This window comes from Mirounga angustirostris, unplaced genomic scaffold (assembly GCF_029215605.1).
Source record: "Mirounga angustirostris isolate CCGP_5_RB_7025 unplaced genomic scaffold, mMirAng1.0.hap1 SCAF_4, whole genome shotgun sequence".
Taxonomy (NCBI): domain Eukaryota; kingdom Metazoa; phylum Chordata; class Mammalia; order Carnivora; family Phocidae; genus Mirounga; species Mirounga angustirostris.
In genome coordinates, this window is record NW_026991712.1 from 143,370,887 (window position 1) to 143,392,945 (window position 22,059).

Here is a 22,059-nt window from a genome sequence, read left to right on the forward strand (position 1 = left end):
GCGCAGGGGGAGGGGCAGAGGGAAAGGGAGAGAATCCTAAGTACACTCCATACTGAGCATGGAGCCTGAGATCTGTGAGCCTCACAATCCTGAGATCATGACCTGAGCCGAAATCAAGACTTGAATCATTAACCGACTGAGCCACCCAGGTGCCCCAATTTACTGCATATTATAGTATAAAAATATGATCTTTAAAAAATTATATAGATACTTTTTAAAGTATCTTTAAATGATTGCAAGAATGTTTATGATTGCAAGAATGAGAAATGTTGGTCATAGCTTGTGTGTAAGAGCAGTACTTACAAATGTGTTTAGTTATGGAATCTGAGGCAATGGGTCATGAAACTGAAGAGCTTCACTTATTTAAGAATGGGCTCATTCCTAGCCAAGTTAATGCTTAACTGGTATTTATTAATTATTCTATTTACAACACATCTTTGTTATTTTCTCTTGGGTAGTCCATCATAATAATTATGTTTTTACAGCTAAATAGTACCTTATATTTAATTTAAACCTTTCCCCATAAATAATCTTGTTTTCTCTTATTTGCTCCATTTATTGAAGAAAGGTAAAGTTAGGCATTGTCTCCTCATAAAGCTTTCTTACCTTTGATGACTGTGAAGGCCCTTTTAGCCCTCCGACTCCCATACTAACCAAACCAATTTTCTTCCTATCAGAAGTTGAGAACTTGTACTCTCTAATGTATTGTGTTCCTTATGATTTGACATTGGCACCCAGAAAAAAATACGGCTGTGTTAACTCTTGATGTAAGTAACGGCTGTCAGAGAAAACCAGAGCTAGACAATAGTTAAAGCAGTAAATACAGATTGTATGCAGGACTTTTGCAGTAGGGGAAGAGAGACCTAAGTATAGAACCAGAGTTAATTTTGAATACAGCATGGGCAAGCGGGAATTTATAGCCAAGGAGCAGGGTGAGGTTTGGTGGATGGAAAATTACTAAGAGGAAACATTAGGAGTAAGGGGGGGATTCTCCCTAACCTGACCCTACTAGGCTTCTTGCTGAAGGCAGGTAAGGGTGGTCAGATATCATTTGGGGGCTGGTGAATGATGAGGAACCTGATCAGATACTGAGGGTGATCAGATATGGAGGATGGGGGATTTTGGGTAAACTGATTTAGCAGGATTCTTGCTGAAACTGGACAACAAAGAGAGAAATACAGAAGTCTAAAGGTGAGGCCTAGTTGAAAAAAGCCTGAGTAGAGTCTGGTGGAAGAGAGAGAATCTTTGTCACAGCTCAGCCCAGGTTCTTAGGCCAATGGCTTTTTCATCCTTTTTAATCATCATTATTATTATTTTTTAAAGATTTATTTATTTTGACAGAGAGAGACACAGCGAGAGAGGGAACACAAGCAGGGGGAGTGGGAGAGGGAGAAGCAGGCTTCCCTCTGAGCAGGGAGCCCTATGCGGGGCTCGATTCCAGGACCCTGAGATCATGACCTGAGCCGAAGGCAGACGCTTAACGACTGAGCCACCCAGGCGCCCCTTTAATCATTATTTTTAACTTTTTGTTTTTATTACTATTTTAACAACTTAACATTTTCTTTCATGGTTTCATCATACTTTTAAGCAAAGAATAATAAGTCATATAAAGTTTTAAATAGGAAATAAGTCTGGCCTAAGTTTCTTCAGGTTGAAACACTTTGAGGCATTTTAGGTGTGTCACTTAATAAAATTAAGATAACTTGAAGTTGTTTTATAAGATGAATTGTATCAAGAGAATGATGTATGTATCTTAAATTTTTGTTGTGATTTCACAGATGAACTTACAAGGAAAAATTTTGTCCCAGTGTTGAAAACATTGCTTCTCAAAAATGTCTGTGAACCCCAATAACCAGCAAAGAGTATTGTTGCCTGGTAGAAAGTAGACCTCCTCGTGTGTTAACCATACAGTCTCTCATTTCCTTATTTACGGTGTTTATGTTCTTATTACCTCTCCTTTGTCATGTTCTTGAGGGGATAGTGGACTTTTTGCTGGTGAGCAATATTTACTTCTAAAATCAACGCTGAGGTAGTTACCTTTGTACCTTGCTAAAGTCCTGGCAGATTGTGCCAGAAGACTGATGAGTGGTGGGGAGGATCGTGGTTAAAGGTATAGATTATTGTACTGTAATCCCCTCAGATGTTTATTGGGCCAGTTTGTCCCTACTAAGTGGTTAAGTGCTCAGACTCTGGGATCACACTTTCTTCCTTGCCTGGTTTTCCCTTATCACTTCTGCAACCTTGGGCAAGTTGCTTCACTTCTCTTTGTCTCAGTTTTCTCTTCTGTAATGGGGTTATTGTGAAGGTTAAATGAGATGACATGTATAACAATTAGAATAGTAGTTTGCATGTGGTAAGTAGTCAATAAATGTTAATTAATGGAAGTTGTGTAAAATAGCTACTCATTTAGTGTTCACCTTTAAAATAACCGAAGAAGAAAATTTAAATGAACATTAGAATTTTTAACTATAGTTCTGTATAACGGATTCCTTTTTCTTTTAGCTAAGAATTTTATAAATTGAAAAAATTCATCTATACAGAGAAATATATCACAAAAATTCAAGTGTTTGATGACATAAAATCCTAGCATGAGATTAAGTTTTGGTGATATGTGCTGATACTATTGTCAGAACTTTGAATTCTCTTTTTGCTCTAGGGGCATAAGGAAATGGTGGCAGGCACTTCCTCCTAACAAGAAGGAACTATTTAAAGAAAGTTTAAGAAAGAATAAATGGAAGTTACTCCTTTGTTTCAGTAGTTTTGGATTGCTCTTTGTAGTGTTTTATTTTACTCACCTGGAAGTGAGTCCTGTCACAGGAAGGAGCAGGCTACTATTATTGGGGAAAGAACATTTCAGACTTTTATCAGAACTGGAATATGAAGCAGTAAGTAGTAAGAATTGTTTATAATTAGATTGCTTAATATAATACTCAAAGCAGGAGAGTTTTTTAAGTATGAAAGATGCACTACTTTTTTATGTTAGTCTTTGATAGAAAATTAACATTTTCTCAAAAGGCCTCAAACTTTTCATACTTAGTATTCCTCCTGCCTACGTTGTTTTTCTTCTCATTCACCCAGCTAACTCCTGCTCATCACATGTCACCTTAAATGTCACTTTCTCAGGAAAGCCTTCCTTGATTATCCAGGCTGGGTTAGGTAGGTTGGCTACATTAGGCTCTAGGGGGTATCCTTCATACAGGCTAAATTATGAATGAGCTCATTTGTATTTGTGTCCAGTGCTTGGCTCTATTGGGGTCAGATCGCCTACTTTTATTTTCTCTTTGCATACTGTATTCTTCCTTTAAATCACTTATCATGAGGGTAACATAATTATTTGCATAATTATTTATTTGCTGATCTGTCTCCTTTGTTAGCCTAAGCTCTATGGGAACACAGACCCTGTTTTATCATTTTATCTTAAGTACTAGCACAGTGTACAAATTAGTGCTTAGTAATATATTTTTTTGGATAAGTAGGTATGTAATAGAATTTTGTACCTTGGAAGTAATGTAGAATAGGTTTTTTTTTCCTAAAACATCATTTTTGGCAATTTATTATATTTTTTGAATGCAAAATAAAGTTGGAGTTCAGAAGCCTTAACTCCTTAGCAAGTACAAAGTAAGTTAAGCATTTTATCCCACTAGCGAGTTTTTTGAGGACAGATTCTCTTTTTCCAGTTCTTAGCACACATATAGTATATGCTGTTAGTATTTGTTGAATTAAAGTCTCATAGTCTCACTTGACAGTTTTGGCATGGCTAAATCTTTACATCTTTTTATTTCAGTTAAGCTTCTGAGTTTGTCGGTGGCAAGTTACCATTAAAAAAGAAATAATGTTTTTTCACTAAAAATGTTGTTCCTAGTAAAGATAAGATGCATGTCTTCTAGTAGAATTTATACAGAGATTAGAGGTGTTTTTTAGGATAGTCTTGTCTGAAGCAAGTTTGAGGAAAATGTTCTGGAAAGATTGAGGCAGGCCTAGGGTTAAATTAGTATTGCTTCTACCATTCATATCACTTAGAAGCTTTAAAAAATTATATCTTCATATACTTTTTATTTTTTAACGTACAAATGTAATAACCTGCTTGATACAAAAATTCAAGGATATGTTCTTATAGAGATATTATAAAGTGCTATTATTATATATAATTTTGCTTGTTTCATCTACTTCAGAAGGGTTAATATAATAATGTTTTTTGTTTCAGTTTACATTGGTGACTTGTGTTTTTTAAAAAATGCTATTGATATTAAAGACTATTTCAGATTCGAATTCTATAAAAACATCTCAGGGAAGGTTATAAACTTCTTGATCCATATGTGAAAGGAGTTACACATTTTAGGGAAATTAATATTTTCAGAACATCTTTAATTTTCCTACACTTGAAAGGGTTTCTCATGAATATAGCTCCAGAAAAGTGTCTTCATATGGTGGCTAGTCTTACTCAACATAGTGTAGAGAAAGTGACATGCCCATTAGTTCTAAAATTTCAGTAATTTCCTTTGATTCTGTGTGAATAAAACTTTAAAATTAATGAAGTGTCTTTTTTTTGGTAGAAGTTTTTTTTTTTTTTTCCCATTAAGTATAGGATGTTTTTTCAGTGCGGTATGAAAGTAATTTTGTATTGTACTTCTTATGTGAAATCTTTGTTCCCTAGGCAATGTTTTGTTTTCCAAAATATTTAGGAAAGTAGAAATCATATTTAAGCGTTCTATTTGTTTATAGGCTAATAGAAAAGATGAAAGCTTTATTTCAACCAATTTATATGAAAAATCTTAGTTATTAGAATTCATTCCATTTGTGAGAAGCCACAGTGCCTTGGCATGAGTAATTCAAATTTAAGGATTTGAGTGTTTAGTATATGTAGATTTTTACATAATTAAAAATTAAAATGTTCCACAATAAGTTGCCATATAACTTTTCATGAAGCAACATAAACATTTTGTAGAGCTACAACTCTCTTAAAATAAAGATGACTTTTTAATCTTTCAGTGGATGGAGGAATTTAAAAATGATATGCTCACTGAGAAGGATGCCCGATACCTAATGGTTAAAGAGGTGGTTAATCATTTGATTGAATGCAATAAAGATATCCCAGGGATCTCTGAGATCAATTGGATTATTCATATGGTTGATTCTCCAGATGTAAATGCCTTCGTGCTTCCAGTAAGTGAAAGTTCTCACACCTAATGTTTAATTGTTCAATTTAATGTCCTTGTTTTTTTTAAGGTGTTCCACTTGCTTACATTATTTTCTTTATGGTGCAGAATGGACAAGTGTTTATCTTCACTGGGCTTTTAAATAGTGTGACTGATATCCATCAACTTTCCTTCCTTCTGGGCCATGAAATAGCACACGCAGTACTTGGGCATGCTGTAAGTACCTAGAATGAATGTTTAGTTCTTGCAATACTGCTTTGAAGTTAGCAAGTTAAATCTTTTAAAACCGAATCTTTTCAGTTTTCTTTTTCTTTAAAAGATGGAATTTTAAATTTAATAATTGACTTATTCTGTTACTTGAAAAAATATGATTGGCTAATTGTGAGAATTTTTATGGTCCTTAGTATTTGATACCTGCATAATTAGTATTTCTCTTAAATACTGTTATCACCTGTCTCTTTTGTTTAAAAAGTAATTATTCTCAACCTCTAATTATTTCAAATTAGATTTTAAACTTTCCATAATTATTAACATATTTGTAACCTGTTCAGAAAATTACCTATATGAAAGTGATATTACTATTTAAGTAGGTAAATCAGTTTTCTTGCTTTTTTATTCATTCCCAGAGGATGGCTTGGAGCATCTCTGAAAATCTCTGGAATGATATGCCATATATAATTAATGCAGAGTAATAATAATGATAGCTTGCCATTTTACAGTTTGCTAAGCTTTTAAATACATACCTTCTCAATTATAATTTTAATACCATCCTCATTAAGTATGTATTTAATATCCCTAGATTCTATATGAGGAAACTCATGTTTAAAAAGACTCTAAGTAACATGAGTAATGTGGCCAACTGGCAAATTGGGACTTTAACAAAGTTCTTGTGTTTGCAAATCCAACACTGCTTCTTTTTACCACAGTTACCTGATTATTGGCAGCACTTTTTTATAATGGATCATACAATTCAGGTTGATTTATATTCCTGTGAACACACATCTGTTTGACTTGGTATGAATCCAAAAAACTAATGTATTTGTTTACTCATATATTTATTTTTATTCATTAAAAATAAGCATGTCTCTTGTCCACATTAATTAGGAAGATGTATATTTCCTAATTGAAAACATGAAGGTAAATAGTGAAAGGATCGTGAAATGCTATGTTGGAAATGCAAGTAATACTAATATTAAATGGAAATGATAATGTTATTAATCTCTCTAAAAGTCATCTCAAATTCTGTCTATTCCTTAAAGTATTAATAAATTGAGGTGGGCCACAGTTGTGCTTTTCTGAAGCACAAATAGTAATTATCTCCTTCATTTCTTCTGAGTTACAGAAAAATATAAAAAACATTTTCCTTGAACAGATATATACAAAAATAAATCTAAGCAATCGAAATAGATTGCCTTTCAAGAAAGGGCTTCATAACTGCAAAATCAATTTTGGTCATTTTTAGCATTTAAGAGATGTTCATATTCTGTGCCTTTACTTTTCTGGCCTTTAGATCAGTGCCTCATTCAGCATATTGTCATCTCTGTCAGCACAGGAATGCTAATTAGATAAGATATAAAAAGAAAATAGTCTTAAAAATTGAAAATAGTTATTAATATTTTTTTGTAGAGGTCTTACACATTATCAGTACTGTATTTTCTCTTTTAGCAGTCTCCATTTTGATTTGATGTAGCCTTTAATGTTTTCTTTGTTCCACAAATACATATTTTAAAAAATTTTTTAGTTTTCTAAAACTCTGTAATAGCAATTTTATTCTTTAATAAATAATAACAAGGATTTTCTCTTCAGTAATGACTTTATCATTTGTAATCATACTCTTTTGTGCTAAAATAATTCCATAATTGTTTTTCATGACACACAGTTCATATAATAAAGCAAAGAATGCTTTGTGAGTGCAGATTATATTGTTAAGAGAAGTGTTCTGTGTGATTATTTTTAGTTGTCAGCCGTGTTTCATACGTTCAAGTAATGATTCCTATACTGTCAGTGTCAGCATTACATTAACATTTATTAATCAGCTTTAGTAGGGAACAATGAACAATCCGGTGTGTTAAACTTGTATTTAGAAATTACTACTCAAAACAACTACTTTAAGTAAAATTGGTTACTGCTACAAATAAATATAAAAACTTCATAGAAGTTGACTTCCTAGTGAGAAATACCAGAGTGATAAAATTGCAAACTGGCATAAATGAATCATACTTTATATGTTAGGTCATAAAGTCCAAAAGACTTTTATTTCAAATAAATTTCTCATCTTTTTCTGAATTTTCCGTGTTTTAACTCTTTCATATGTTAGGTAGTATTTAGTCTGTCCAAAGGTATAAGCATAATAAGCACATTTGTTTACTTTAAAAATTAACGACTACATTAGAAACTAAAACTTCCTGGGTTTGATTCCTTGTCCTTTTACTAATAGCTTTGTGAAATTTGGCAACTCTTAGCTTCTCCTCATCTTAGTTTCATTATAAAATAGGGATAATTGTACCTATTTCACAAGATTATTATGCTTGGTAATATAAACATACATTCTTACATATTCATGTAAGAATATACATTCATATCTATGAACCTGTCATTGTGTCTAAATGATGTTAGGTGGCTCAGTAAATGAATGAGTGAATGTATATACACGTAAGAAAGTATGTGAGCAAGGGATTGAATTAAAGCACACAGAAGAAAAAGAATATGATTTTAGTTGGTGAAGGTCAGTTAAACATGTAAATTATTTAATGTGATTACACATGATGAACTAGAAAATGTAGGTGTATACTGTCTTTTAATTTTTTTGGTATATACTCTTAATTTATTAAATGTAATTTTCATTATTTTGATTATTCTCAGGCAGAAAAGGCTAGCTTGGTTCATTTATTGGATTTCCTAGGTCTGATTTTTCTCATAATGATTTGGGCCATTTGCCCTCGAGATAGTTTGGCACTTTTGGGCCACTGGATACAGTCTAAACTGCAGGAGGTAAGTGTGAGACAGTAAGTTGAATTTGTAATGGCCTGTGATGAGGATATTTTAAATATTACTGTAAAGTAATAGATACCAGGGATGTTTTCACATACCATGAAATACAGCTACTAAATTTTAGTGTCTTATGTTTTCTCATTTCTAGGGGATATTCTTTTTTTTTTTTTTTGTAAAGATTTATTTATTCTAGAGAGAGAGCACACGCACACATGCACATGCACGCAGGCATCAGCAGGGTGAGGGGGCAGAAGGAGAGGGAGAGAGAAAAGCAGATTCCCCACTGAGTGTGGAGCCATCAGGGTTCGACCTTACTACCCATGAGACCATGACCTGAGCCGAGACCAAGAGTCAGCGGCTTAACCAATTGAACCACCCAGGCATCCCTTTAGGGGATATTCTTAATAACGAGCATTCAAATTAGAAAATATTACATCTTTTAAATGATGGGGGTTAGATGTGTTACCAGGGCTTGGCAACTTCTGGCTAACATAATATTGTGGGGGGCGGGGAACATACTTATTGGTCTTAAGGAGAGAAGACATGGTCACAAATCCTTTCTTTCCTTCTATCACTTTATCTTCAGACTTTTCAGTTTTGTCTCTCATAGTAACTGGTGTACTTATTATGACTCTCCCTTTCCTCAAATATTTGCATTCTGATGGGGAACTCTTAAAACCTGTAAACTTCTGTGGGCACCGTGTTGCTGAAGCTGCTTCACCACCCTCATCTCCTTACTCCCAGTTAAACTAAAATTACCTGGAAAATACTGAAAGGATAATCTTATTGGGTGTTTGTTAACTTTCATTTTAGTACTTATGTATAATGATAATCGTTGTAGAATTTACTGAGGTCCTCATTTTGTTCAAAACATTGCACTACTGAAAGTAGTTCTTGCAATCTTGATAATTGCTTTGTTAACTATGATTAATTATTTTATTTTACATCTTTCTTTACATAATTCCTCTTGTCCTGGGAGGTGTGGTGATTCAGGAACAATCTGTTATTTGTTTATTTAATGATTTGTGGAGCACCCATCATTGTGCCATCTGGGTGCTGTTTAAATGTAATGTAAAATTCTTTGAGACAAATTGCTTTTGAAATTGGATAACTAAGTCTTTTATTCAGTGTTACCATATCGTCTGGCTGCATTTATATTGAAATAAAGGTTCTTAAAAGGAAAAAAAAGAGAATGGTTATTACTTAGGTTACAGGATTTCATATTTTGAATTTTATTTCTGTTACTGATATTCTGGGAAGTCAAAGGAGTTAATTTAGTTTTTTCCCCATTTATCAGTACATAGCTTTTTTCTGTAATGTAATCTGAAGATTTTGTCATAAGAAAGATAACTTGTGGCTGTTTCTCCCTTGAAATACTTGATGACTCCTGCTACTTCATATAATTCTTTAATAATTAAACTAAAAATAAAGTAGGGATTACTTCTCTTTGAACCCTTTTTCCCTAAATCAAGGCTCCCCCAGTAATTTTGGTGATGAGGAAGTGTTTCTCTAGAAAGCCTTGCTCCTTATGATTGGAGAGCAGGAGAGGATATTAATAGTGAAGTCATAAAGGAGTGGGAATTGCTGACATTCATTTGCCAGAGAAAAGAAGAAACAAGGGCCTTTACATAACTATCGGGGAATCCTATTTTTGTAATCTTAAAAGATTGGGGTATAATGTAGCAGCCCTCATAGAGTGCTACCAGGTACGGTTTTTGAAAGCTATTCGTAATAATTATAGTAGCTAAGATTTATTGAGTACTTACCATATGTTAGGCGCTAGGATGAACACTGTAGATTAATTATGTACAGGGGTTAAGAATACAGCTGTGAACAGATGGACCTATATTTGAATTTAGGCTCTGTTAGATCTAAATTCTATAGAACTTGGGCAGATTACTTCACCAATTATAGGTCTGTTTCTTCATCTGTAAATTGGCATAATACTGGCTAACTCAAAGAACTATTACGGGTTTAATGATGCATTTTAAAGTAGGATCCCTCGATCTAAGCACTATTGACATTTTGCACTAGATAATTCTTTGTTGTGGGAAATTGTCACATGCATTGCAGGATGTTTAGCCTCTAAACATCTGACCTCTACCCACTAGATGCCAGTAGCACTTTCACCCCCCTCTTCCCTCCCCCACAGTGGTGACAATCAAAAATGTCTCCAGGGGTGCCTGGGTGGCTCAGTCGGTTAAGTGTGCGACTCTTGATCCCTATCGGTTCAGGTCATGATCTCACCACAGGTCATGATCTCAGGGTCGTGAGATGGAGCCCCACATCAGGCTCTGTGCTGGGTGTGGAGCCTGCTTAAGATTCTCTCCCTCTGCCCCTATACCACCTGCGTGCACTCTCTCAAAAAAAAAAAAAAAAGTCTCCAAACATTTCCAAATGTCCCTGGGGGACAAAATCATATCCAGTTGAGAACCAGTGATTATAAAGCATTTAGCACAGTACCTAATACAAAGTAAGGACTCATTAAATAGGAGCTATTATTATTTGCTCATTTTATCCTGTCTATAACCCTAGGAGGTTGGTGCTGTTGCTACTCCATCTTACATATGACGCTACTGGGCTTAGAGGGGTTAAACAATTAGCCAAGGGTTCACAGTTAATAAGTGTCAGCATTTGGACTTGAGTGTAAATTTCTGTCCTTTTAAAGCCAATGTTTTCAACCAGTTATGCTATCAGGAGACTTGAGGGACCCTGGCAGATGGCTCATTGAGAGTGAAGACACGATATAGTATGTTTAGCAACCTAGAAAAGACATGATCGAGAAGGAAGAAAGTCATATCTAGTAGTCATGTGCTGTGGATCAGATTGATTATATTATTTCTAGACATCACTGACATGTAGCTACCTCTGAAAAAGTGTTTCCTCTATTAATAACTCTGTTCTCAAAAGTCCTGTCTATTGATCCACCTCCTATAAATTTTAGTACTTACTGAAAATTAGAATTTAACTGGAAAGCATTCACATAAATACAAGTAATTAGAAAAGTTAAAATTACGATATCTATTTGTATTTTTTTATTGAAGTTGGAAGAAAATTTCATTTCCCTAACTAATCAATACTTAGAAAAGAAAGATGGAATTAAGATAATTTATCAAAGAAAGAAAATTCTCTATGGTCAATTTTCTAACTGAAATAAATTCTCTAGTAGTGTCAGTGGTTATTATCTAGCTATATTTTTTCAATTGCCTTTTAAAACTGCAAGATCAAAATGTTCCTTGGCCATATTAAAAACTTGCTTTAACGAGCTTTCTTAGGGGATCCTCTACACAGTAGGTAGAGATTGTAATTGGGAAAATAGAAGTGCAGGTATCCCCTGCTTTCTGAAAGTTTGTGTTATGTCACTTGGTTTTTAGGCTTTTTTCATAAAAGCAAACATACTCTTTGGATTTCTTTTGGTACCTGAAAACAGGTACTAATGTACTAAGGTACTGAGTCTTTTGTAAAAGCAAAGTAGTGTGAGGCAAACTTTTGGAAAGTGAGGGATACTTGAAGAGTAGTACTTCTCCCCCATTATCCATGGGGTGGGGGGAGGGTGGGATATATTCAAGACCCCTAGTGGATAGGCCTAAAGCCTCAGATAGTATCAAATCCTATATATACCATGCCTTTTCCTATACATACATATCTGTGATGAAGTTTGTAAGTTAAGTACAATAAGAGATTAACAATAATAACTAATAAAATAGAACAATTATAACAACATACTGTAAAAAAAGTTATGTGAGTGTGGCCTCTCTCAAAGTCTTATTGTATGTACTCACTTTCTTGTGATGATGTGAGACGCTAAAATACCTATGTGATGGGATGAAGTAAGGTAAATGACATAGGCGTTGTGGTGTAGCATTAGGGTACTATAGACCTGACCATGTGTTAGAAGGACCATCTGCTTCCAGACCCCTGCTGACTGCGGGTAACTCAAACCATGGAAAGTGAAACCATGGATAAGGGGGATTGCTGTACTCCATGTGATACTACAGACTGTCCAGAAGTCTGTAGGCATAATATTTTTAATATTCTTTTCATGTTTTTAAAATATTAATCTGTGATGGAGGAAATAAAGGCTGCACTTTGTGTTTTACATCATGGTGTTCTTTAAATGTTAATCATGGAGAGCATAAAAACTTTATCCTAGATGCTCCATGAAATTAATTTTAAAAATCACACTTTGTTACTCCTTTTACTGTGAAATAAATATCCTTAATGGAACTTCTCTTTCTTATTTCTTCTTAGTATATGTTTGATAGACCATACAGTAGAACATTGGAGGCTGAAGCTGACAAAATTGGACTACAGCTTGCTGCAAAGGTAAAATGCTTGGTAGTTGAGAAAACACAGTGCCCTTCACACAGTAAAAGATAAATGTACATTGTCTTAATGAGCTGTGGCATGAGCAGAGAATGAGAGTTGGACTGTATGAAATTTTTCATTAATACCTTTTTAAATTTGTGTACTCTAGAAGCTGATATACTATCTTTATTTTACTCCTCTTTTTGCTGATCTAAGGGGGCTTTTTTTAGTAAAATAATGTATAATTGTTTTTCCCCACTCAGAGAAAGGTTTGTTCTATTGTAGATCATACAAATTTCTATTGTATGATCCTAGATGAACCACCTGAATTTTTATAATTTAAATAAACAGAAGAACAGGCTTATTACTTTGTATCTTTGAGGTTATTTTTGTTGCAGCAAATGACTGACCTTGGCTAGCCACAGAGAGCAGCTCTGAGCCTTTACTATGATTTAAGTTGGCTTTTGCTCATGTCTCCTTTACAGGGCACTGCATGCCTGCCTGCTGTTTTTATCATGTGTGATAACTGAGCATTATTAGTAGAATTTAATATTAGAAGTAAAACTGCATTTTTAAAAATGAGTAAAAAACAATGCCACTTTGTACATTGAATTCAAATTGTACTTGATTCTTTGTTGAGTTTCCAGTAGTTATTAAAAGTCCTAGCTATTAGAAATCACTATTATTTGAAGTTCTTATTATGAGTTTTATAGATTTAATTTCATAAATGAAGATATTACTCATTCACAAAAGCAAAAGTAGTTATGTGAATGTTGTATAATGAGAATTGAGTGAATTATCTGACTGTAGATTGAGGTTCCCAAATAGTGGGCCACAGATTGGCACAGTTTCCTAATTTCAGTGTACTACAGTCTATGAAATTACGCTTTTAATATAAGTGTGTTTTGTGTTCTGGTTAAGAAATCTTTGCCTATTTCAATAAATTGTTACTGTTTTATTTTAAAGAAGCTTATGATTTTATTACCTTATAAAAATATACTACACGGAAGAGGTTAAGATAATTTCTTTCCCATGTGGATATCTAATAGCCTCAGCCCTGTTTATTGAAGAGTTATCTTTTCTCCCCTATACTTCAGTGTCTTTTTGTCATAAATGTGGGAGCCTATAGAGAAGTCTATTTCTGGACTCTCTATTGTATTCTGTTGGCCTGTTATCTGTCTTTGAGCCAATGCCACATTGTCAGTATAGCTTTGTAGTAAGCCATGATATCTGATATCTTCTGTCCTCCAGTGTGGTTCTGCAAGATTGACTTGGCTATTCTTAGTCCCTTTCCTTTCCATATAAATGTCAGAATCAGCTTATCAAATTACACACCTGTACAAAAACATGCTTGAGATTTTGATTGAAATTGTGTGAATTGGGGACAGTTGACTACTGTCAATAATATTGAGTCTTCCAGCCCATGAGTGATTTATTTGTCCATTTATTTAGATATTCTTATAATTTCAGTATTATTTTCAAGTGTGTGTGTGTGTATGTATGTATGTGTGTATAGGACTTACACATCTTTTGTTAAATGTACTGCTAAGTGTTTGACTTTTTTGATGTTATCGTGAAGTGTCATTCAAATGATCATATATAGAAGTGCAGTTTGTTTTTTATAAATGAACTTGTATCCAACAACCTTGCTAAAGTCACTTAATTCTAATAGTGTATAGATGGTTTTAGATTTTATTTATACACATTTGTGTTGCCTGTGAATGACAGCTTTAGTTCTTCCTTTCCAATCTATATACTTTCTTTTTTTTACGTTATTGCAATGGGCAGAACCTTCAGTACAATGTTGAGGGTGAGCGGAGAGCACTTTTGTTTCTTCATGACCTTAGGGGGAGAGTGTTCAGTATTTCACCATTCTGGTGTCTAAGGTTTTTTTTTTTTTTTTTTTTTTATCTGATTTTTTAGAAGAGTTGCTCTTCTATTTCTAATATGCCAAGAGATTTCTTTAAAATTATGAGTAACTTAAATTTTATCAAATTCATTTTTTTGTCTTGATGACTATAATTTTTCTCCTTTAATCTGCTAATGTGGCAAACTACATTGATTTTTATTTTACACATTCGGACAACTTGTTATTTTTGAAATAAGCCCAATTTTATCAATTACATTATCCTTTCAATATATTACTGAAGTTGGTTTGCTAACGTTTAGCTTAGCTTCATAAGAGATACCGGCTTGGACTTTTCTTTTCTTGTAATATCCTGTCATGTTTTGGTATTAAGATTATGCTGGCCCCATAAAATGAGTTGGGAAGTGTTTTGTTTTTTTGTTTTTTTTTCTTTTCTCTGGAAGAGTTTGTGTAATATTAGTGATACTTATTTTTTAAATGTTTGGAGATTTCATGGGTAAAGCCATATGGGCCTACAGATTTTTTTGTGGGATGGTCTTTCGTTATGGATTCAGTCTTTTTAACAGATATAGAACTATTCACATTTTTCTGTTTTTTGGTCAGGTTTTTTTTTTTTAATAGAGAGAAAGAGACTGAATGAATGAGGGGAGAGGCAGAGGGAGTGAGGGAAAGAAGCAAGGTCCATGCTGAGCGCAGAGCCTGATGTGGGGCTGGATCTCCTGACCCTGAGATCATGACCTGACCTGAAATCGAGAGTTGGAGGCTTAACCAACTGAGCCACTCAGGCGCCCCAGTTTTGTGTCAGTTTTTATAAGTTAGAACATCTAGAAACGTATGTTTTGTTTAAATTCTCAACATTACTGGTATAAAGTTTTTAAATTTACATATAAATCTATATTTGCATTTTGTGTTTTTTTACTGAAGTATAGTTGACACACAATATTACATTAGTTCCATGTGTACAAAACAGGGATTTGACAACTCCATATGTTACGCTCACCGTAAGTGTGGCTGCCGTCTGTCACCATGCAGTGCTGTGACACTGACTGTGTTCCATATGCTGTACCTTTCATCCTGTGGCTTATTCATTCTATAACTGGAAGCCTGTATTTCCTGCTCCTTCACCTATTTTGCTGCCCCTTTATGCCCATCTCCTCTGGCAACCATCAGTTTGTTACCTTTACTATATTTTTAATGTCTGAAAGATACTGCATTCTACAGCTGTATTTTGTTTATTTATTTATTGAAAAGTTAATACAGTTTTATTTAAGGAGTTTCACATGTTGTGATTCCTTCTACTGCCAATCACCTTAGTTCTTCTAAAGTTTAAGTCATAATCTTCAAGGTAGCCCTTTTTTTAAAAAGTTGTGTCTTGACTTCAGCTCAGGTCATGATCTCAGGGTTGTGGGATCAAGCCCCATGCAGGGCTCAGTGGGGAGTCTGCTTGAGATTCTCACTCCCTCTCCCTCTGCCCTCCCCCCCCCCCACCTTTTCCCCCCTGCTCACGCACTCTCTCTCAAAATAATTAAATGAATCTTTAAAAAGAAGTTTTGCTCAGTCCACAGTTCTTTAGTTTGGCTTCTTTGATTCCACTTGAATATGGACATGCTTCAGAAATTCACCAGCTATATTTGAGATCCAGTTTCTTTAAGCAGTTTACTTTAGGGCCATGTTTAGGGTCTGAGTAGATGGATCTGCCTAGTTCTCAATTTCACATACCCTCTAAACATGAATAAGTTCAAACTGTATTCACTCCTAGACTGTCACACCCTGGAATAGTACAGATTATTGGGATATGCCAATACCTAAGATTAAAATAATTTGACTATTGGTTCTTTCATGGTTTTAGCAGATCTGTCTTGTGGTTCTTTCCCACAGATAACACACATTTCAGCATGTGTATTTTCTGTCACTGTCTTGTAGCTCACTAATCTTACTTTCAGCTGTGTCCATTCTGCCATTAAACTCATCTTTGACTTAAATTTTAGTTATTGTATTTTTCCATTCTAGAATTTCCATTTGATTCTCTTATTAAATTTCAGTTCTCTGGTGAAATTCTCTGTTTTGTTATAATTTTATTCATATGTTCTTGATTATGTTAATCATAATTGTTTTTTAAACATTTATGTTTTTTAACTCTAATTTCATTATCTCTGGGTCTGTTTCTACTGTCTGTTTTTTACCTTTGGTCTTGTTTCTTGGTATGCTCGCTCATATTTGATTGAATTCTGGACATTTCATATAAACAGTACTATTGGCTCTGAATGATAGTTTCTTCCATTATAGGGGATTCTCCCTTTAGTCTGGAGGACAACTAGATAGAGCAGATTATTTCAGTCAGTCAGAGCCTGAGCTGGGTCTTCATAAGTTCCAATTTACCTCTACTTCACCTTCATTCATAGGAGTATTGCTGTTCAGGGAAGTGTGCTGAAGGTGTGGAGTATTTACTAAGTTCCTTCTCTGTAGTGGTTTTTGAACTGCGGTTTTTGACCTGCCAGCACCATGAGACTGTTGAAATCTCTCTTCAGTTTTCATCCACTTTTTGTTTAAAAAAGTGCCCTGTGCAGCTTAAGAATCGATAAGATGCCTTGGTCAACTGGCATCCGGTGGTGTTTTTGCCCTCCTAGCTTTTAAATCTTAGCTTCTCAAATTTGGCTGCCTTATCAAGCCTGACTTGTAAGTTTCGGCTCTCTAGTCCTGCTAAACAGCTGAAAACTCTTCTTAGTCACCTCTTTCTGCTTGGATTTCTTTTGAGTTCTGCTTGTATTCTCAGCCTCTGGCTCTTCAGTGCTTAGAATTTAACAGATTTCACTGAAAGCAAGAGCAACACACAGATCAGACTCACCTCCTTGAGCTTTCCTTCTTCCTAGAATTTTGGCTTTTCTAGTCTTGGCTGACTCGGTAACTCTCCAGTACCTTTGAACAAAATTATTTATATTTTATCCAGATTTTCTAATTTTTTTTATTGAAGTATAATTGGCATACAATATCCTTTTAGTTTCAGGTATACATCATATTGACTCAATATTTTTATACGTTACAAAATAATCCCCATGATAAGTGTGTTTACCATCTGTCATGAAAGTTATTACAATATTATTGGCTATATTCCCTCTGCTGTACATTATATCCCCATGACTTATTTATTGTATAACTGAAAGTTTTTACCTCTTAATCCCCTTCACCTATTAGATTTTCTAATTGTGTTTGATAGGAACATTGTTCTGCTGTGATTATTTACTCTGTCACTGCTAGAAGAGGAAGTCTCTAAGTTAGTCTTTTTAATAGCTACCTAATATTCTGTAATGTCAATAATTTATTTAATTATGTATCCACGTACTTTTGGGTTATTTCCAGGGTTTTTTGTCATTGTTTAAATTGCAAATAATTCTGTAGTTGGCATCCATATACACATATCCTTATGTTCCTTGCACTTTTATAGCAGTAGGGTGGGATTGCTGGCATTGCTATGTTTATTTTTAAAGGATACTCCCAGTTATTACAGAATGTTATGGCAAATCTTAACCAATGACATATCAGAATACCCTTTTTTAAATACCTACATCAGCACTGTTTTCAGTATCTTTAGTTTTTGTTAATTTGGACAAAAAATGGAATCTCATTGCTTTTAAAAATGCATTTTCCTGTCTAGTAGTAAAGTTGAGAATATTGTTTCATTTTTATTGACTATTTTATTTCTTCTTTTGTAGATTGCCTTTTTTTAAATGTTTTTCTGGGTAGAGTTTAAAAATACATATTCTAGGCCCCACACTTGGAAATTCTGAATCAGTAGCTAGATGATGAAACCCTGAATCTGAATATGTTTAGGAACTTCCAAGTTATGCTATCTAGGCAGGTTTGGGAATTACTACTTTGAGTGATCAAATGCTAGTTTTATGTTTTTGGGTGGCTTGGTATATTAAATTTTCTGTTTTATTTAAGAAAGTAGAATGAAATTAGATTAGTAAATATTGATATTACAAGCCATGTATTTTTTAAGAGAGTATATCTGGATAGATATAATTATCATTTCATTTTCTAAAGCACATCTAACTATTGTGTTGTGGATGAGGTGACCTTTTGCCAGTTGTGATATCATACTTGGTTCAAAGGAGAAAACGATACTGCTACAGATGTTAAGTCTTGAATGCATAGTGATCAAGGTAGTATCTTTGCTATGGAGCACTTAGGATATAATGTTCTTTTTTTTTTTTTTTTTTTAAGATTTTTATTTATTTATTAGAGAGCATGAGCACAAGTAGGGGGAGACAGAGGGAGAAGCAGACTCCCTGCTGAGCAGGGAGCCTGATGCAGGGCTTGATCCCAGGACTCTGAGATCATGACCTGAGCGAAGGCAGACACTTAACCGACGGAGTCAGCCAGGCACCTCTGGAACACTTAGGATATAAAAATGCCATGTCTGAGTACAGGTATTTATTTCCTATCAAAAGGGAGGAACACTATTAGAACCTCAGTTAATATATTGATACTATCATTTATTCTGTGATATCATCTGTTTAGATGATAACACCATTATCTGTCATTTAACAGTATATTCTAGTACTGTGCTTAGTATGATATATGTATTGTCTGATCTAATCCTTTAGTAACTCTGTGAAGTAGTGATTAGTATCATTATTGATAAAGGAACTGAAGCCCATATAAGTTAAGTTACCTTCTTACAGGTACAAAAGGGTAAAACCATGATTCAAACCCAAGTGTGTATGATTTCAAAGTCTGTTGCTCTGGTTTTGTTTCTGGTCTTATCATAACCTCTACCACAGTTATATTTCTCAAGATCAACTTGTTGTCTCCATGTTGTCATATCCCATACATGCTTTTCTACCTTTATCTTGTTCTTTCTCTTAGTAGCATTTGACACTCTTAACCATACTCCCCTTTAAAAATATGTATATATTTGTGTGATTAGCTACACATTTCATTGTTGTTTAGTATTGTAAACTCATACTGGGAAATATCAGCCCTTACTGCCCCGTCGCCTTATACCCCAGAAGTGAAAGTCACCTTAACTTCTTTAGCGGTTTACCTCTGTATTTCCACATAATCTGTTTATTTTTTAATTTCTTGACTCATTAGGTTTAGACGATTGATTTCTTGTTATGGAAGATTTAATCTTTTATAACCCGACTAATGTTTTTATGTGCTTATTTGTTATTTATATTTCCTTCTTGGTTAAGTATTGTTCAGTTTTTTTCCCCTCCACATTCTAATAGAATTGTCTGTTTTCTTACTATTGACTTTGGAGTCAATAGTTTTTTACATATTCTGGATACAGTCATGTGTTGGATATGTGATTTGAAAATGTTTATTCCTTATCTGTGGCTCATCTTGTCTTAACAAAGTTGTGTGTGTGTATGTGTGTTTTGTTTTTTGTTTTGTTTTTGTAGAGCAAACATTTTTAATGAAACCTAGTTTAAGGTACCCCCAAGGAAACTCTGCCAATTTCTGGGGTGAGCTTCTTTCTAATACCTTAACCCACAAATTCCAGCTACTCCTTGCAGCCCTGAAGTCTTATCTTCTAACTCCTTAGCTTAGCCAAACTTACCATGTTCTGCTTGGGTTCTACCCATTTACACTGTGGTCAGGAAACTGCCTCCAGGCAGAGAGCAGGAGCAAATCCAGGGATCGCTAGTACTACAGTGTTTCTCTTCCTCTCAAGAATCACAGTCTTATCTTGCCTTTTGTCCAGTACCTGAAAATGTTTGCCTCGTGTAGTCTGTCCAGTTTCATGGTTATTTGTGGTGGGAGGACAAATCCAGTACCAGTTAGTCTCATGGATGGAAGTATATACATCCCCAAATTTGTAACTCACGATTGTCCATATTTTATAAGAAGGCACTAAGATACTTTTCAGAAGCTCTGTATACCTAGGTTGGGATAGTGGACTCCACTGTAAGATGATAGGGCAGTGAGCTAGCTCTCTCTTTGGGAACTTCTATATGGAATATATATAGGCCCTTTCTCTGTGGCTGTTTAAGTGTCTTTGCAGAAGAATCCTATAAAACTGGCTATTGTTTAAGGGTTAGAAAGGGAGAGGGAGATGGGGTTATCCCATTCATTGTGGAGACTCCTCTTTAATTCTCTATTTGAATCTTACACCTCAGCCCTTTTACCTTGAGTATCAAATACAGAACCTTTCTGGAGTCCCCATGGTGCGGGGTATCAATCAGCTGCCAAAGAAGCAATGTAGTTTAGTGATAATGAGCGAGCTCAGGAACTTGACTGCCTAAGTTTGAGAATCTGCTTTGCCAGCTCTAGAGTACTAGCTCTGTGATCCTGGGTGAGTTTTTATCCTTTCTATACCTCAGTTCTCCTCATCTATAGGATAGGAATAGTAATTGGACCTATATTATAGAATTAATACAGTTAAAGTCCTAGGAGCACTAATCTTCTAAATCACTTATATTTAAATGTATGCCTTTGTTTCAGCTACAGTCAAAAAATTAAAAACAAAACAAAAAAAACAAGTATCTGCCTGTTACTTCCTCTTTCTATTTCACAAGTATCTCAAGCCTAATATATTCAGTATATCCTTGATTTTTCCCTAAATCTACTTCTAGTTTTCCTTTCCCCAATAAATACACCACTTTCTATTCAATTGCTCTTGGAAAAAATCTGGAGTCCTCCTTAGAACTTCCTTCTTACTCATTCACATGGAATCTTTCACCAAGTGTCAGTAGTTATTTCTATAAAATATATCTCAGTATGTTTCTATCTCTACCATTAGCATTTTACCTGAACTTCTGTGTCAGCCTCATTACAGCTTTCATTGCTTCCAATCATATTTCCCTCCACTTTGCCATAAGTAATAATTAGGTCTAGTCAGCTAGGATATTCACTTTCTCAAGGGAAGACTTAAGTGGACACTGGCCAGCATTTGCCATAATTTTTCAGATTCTGCTTTTGATTGGCACATTCTTTTTCATATTTGTTAATACATGCTATTAGAAGACATCTTTGAGACCTAGGTCTCTTTAAATTGATATACATAGCCCTTCTCTGACCTATTATGTTGATTTCCATTTAATAATTCAATGTATATTTAATGTGAATGTACCATCTTCAGGATGTAGGGATACACAATATCTTTATGGAGGTCAGAATTTGAGTAAAAAGCAGAGACATTCAATAAACAATTTTTGTAGTTTAAAGTATTGTGATAGAGATATACAGGATCCCCTGAAAAAGGAGAGCAGAAATGTCACATTAACAGGGATGAGAACTTGGCCTAGAGATTAGACTGAGAAAAAGATATTTACAGCAGACATCTGAAAGCTAAGTAGTAATTATCCTGGTGAAGATGTTGATGGGGGTGTTTTTGGCATGGCGGACAGCATGTTCAAAGGCAAAAGTAATGATTGCTTAGTCCAGGAGTTAAAAATTCAGTGTGCTAAAATGTAGAGTTCAAGGGCACCAATGTCAAGAGATAAAACTGAAAGGTAAGAGACTTGTTAGCATTTGTGAGGATTTTATATCTTATCTGGCGTAGTGGTTGGGACCTGGGACTCCAGAGTCAGGCTGATCTGTGTTTGACCTCTTGTCTCTTTCCCGTGATTGTAAGCGAATTACTTAACCTTTCTAAGTCTCTTTTCTAGTCTGAAAAATGGGAATAATGATAGTACCTACCTCAAAGGGTAATTTTGCATGTCCTATACTTGATTCTTACTTGTGGCTTATATCCTCTTTTTAGACATTGATGGATCAGACTTTCTTGAC

General features: G+C 34.6%; 1 protein-coding gene across 11 annotated transcripts in view; it reads left to right on the plus strand.

Moving 5' to 3' along the window:
• Positions 1–22,059, plus strand: part of OMA1 (OMA1 zinc metallopeptidase) — a 79,787-nt gene that overhangs the window by 9,165 nt on the left and 48,563 nt on the right. For 10 of the 11 annotated variants that reach the window (XM_045897601.1, XM_045897597.3, XM_054512852.2 and 7 more), the window contains 5 exons: positions 2,657–2,885; positions 4,990–5,163; positions 5,265–5,372; positions 8,019–8,147; positions 12,399–12,473. In XM_045897601.1, coding sequence (XP_045753557.1) covers positions 2,657–2,885; positions 4,990–5,163; positions 5,265–5,372; positions 8,019–8,147; positions 12,399–12,473 — 715 coding nt within the window. The remainder of the gene's footprint in view (positions 1–2,656; positions 2,886–4,989; positions 5,164–5,264; positions 5,373–8,018; positions 8,148–12,398; positions 12,474–22,059) is intronic. The other variant, XM_045897602.3, reaches the window with a different exon arrangement.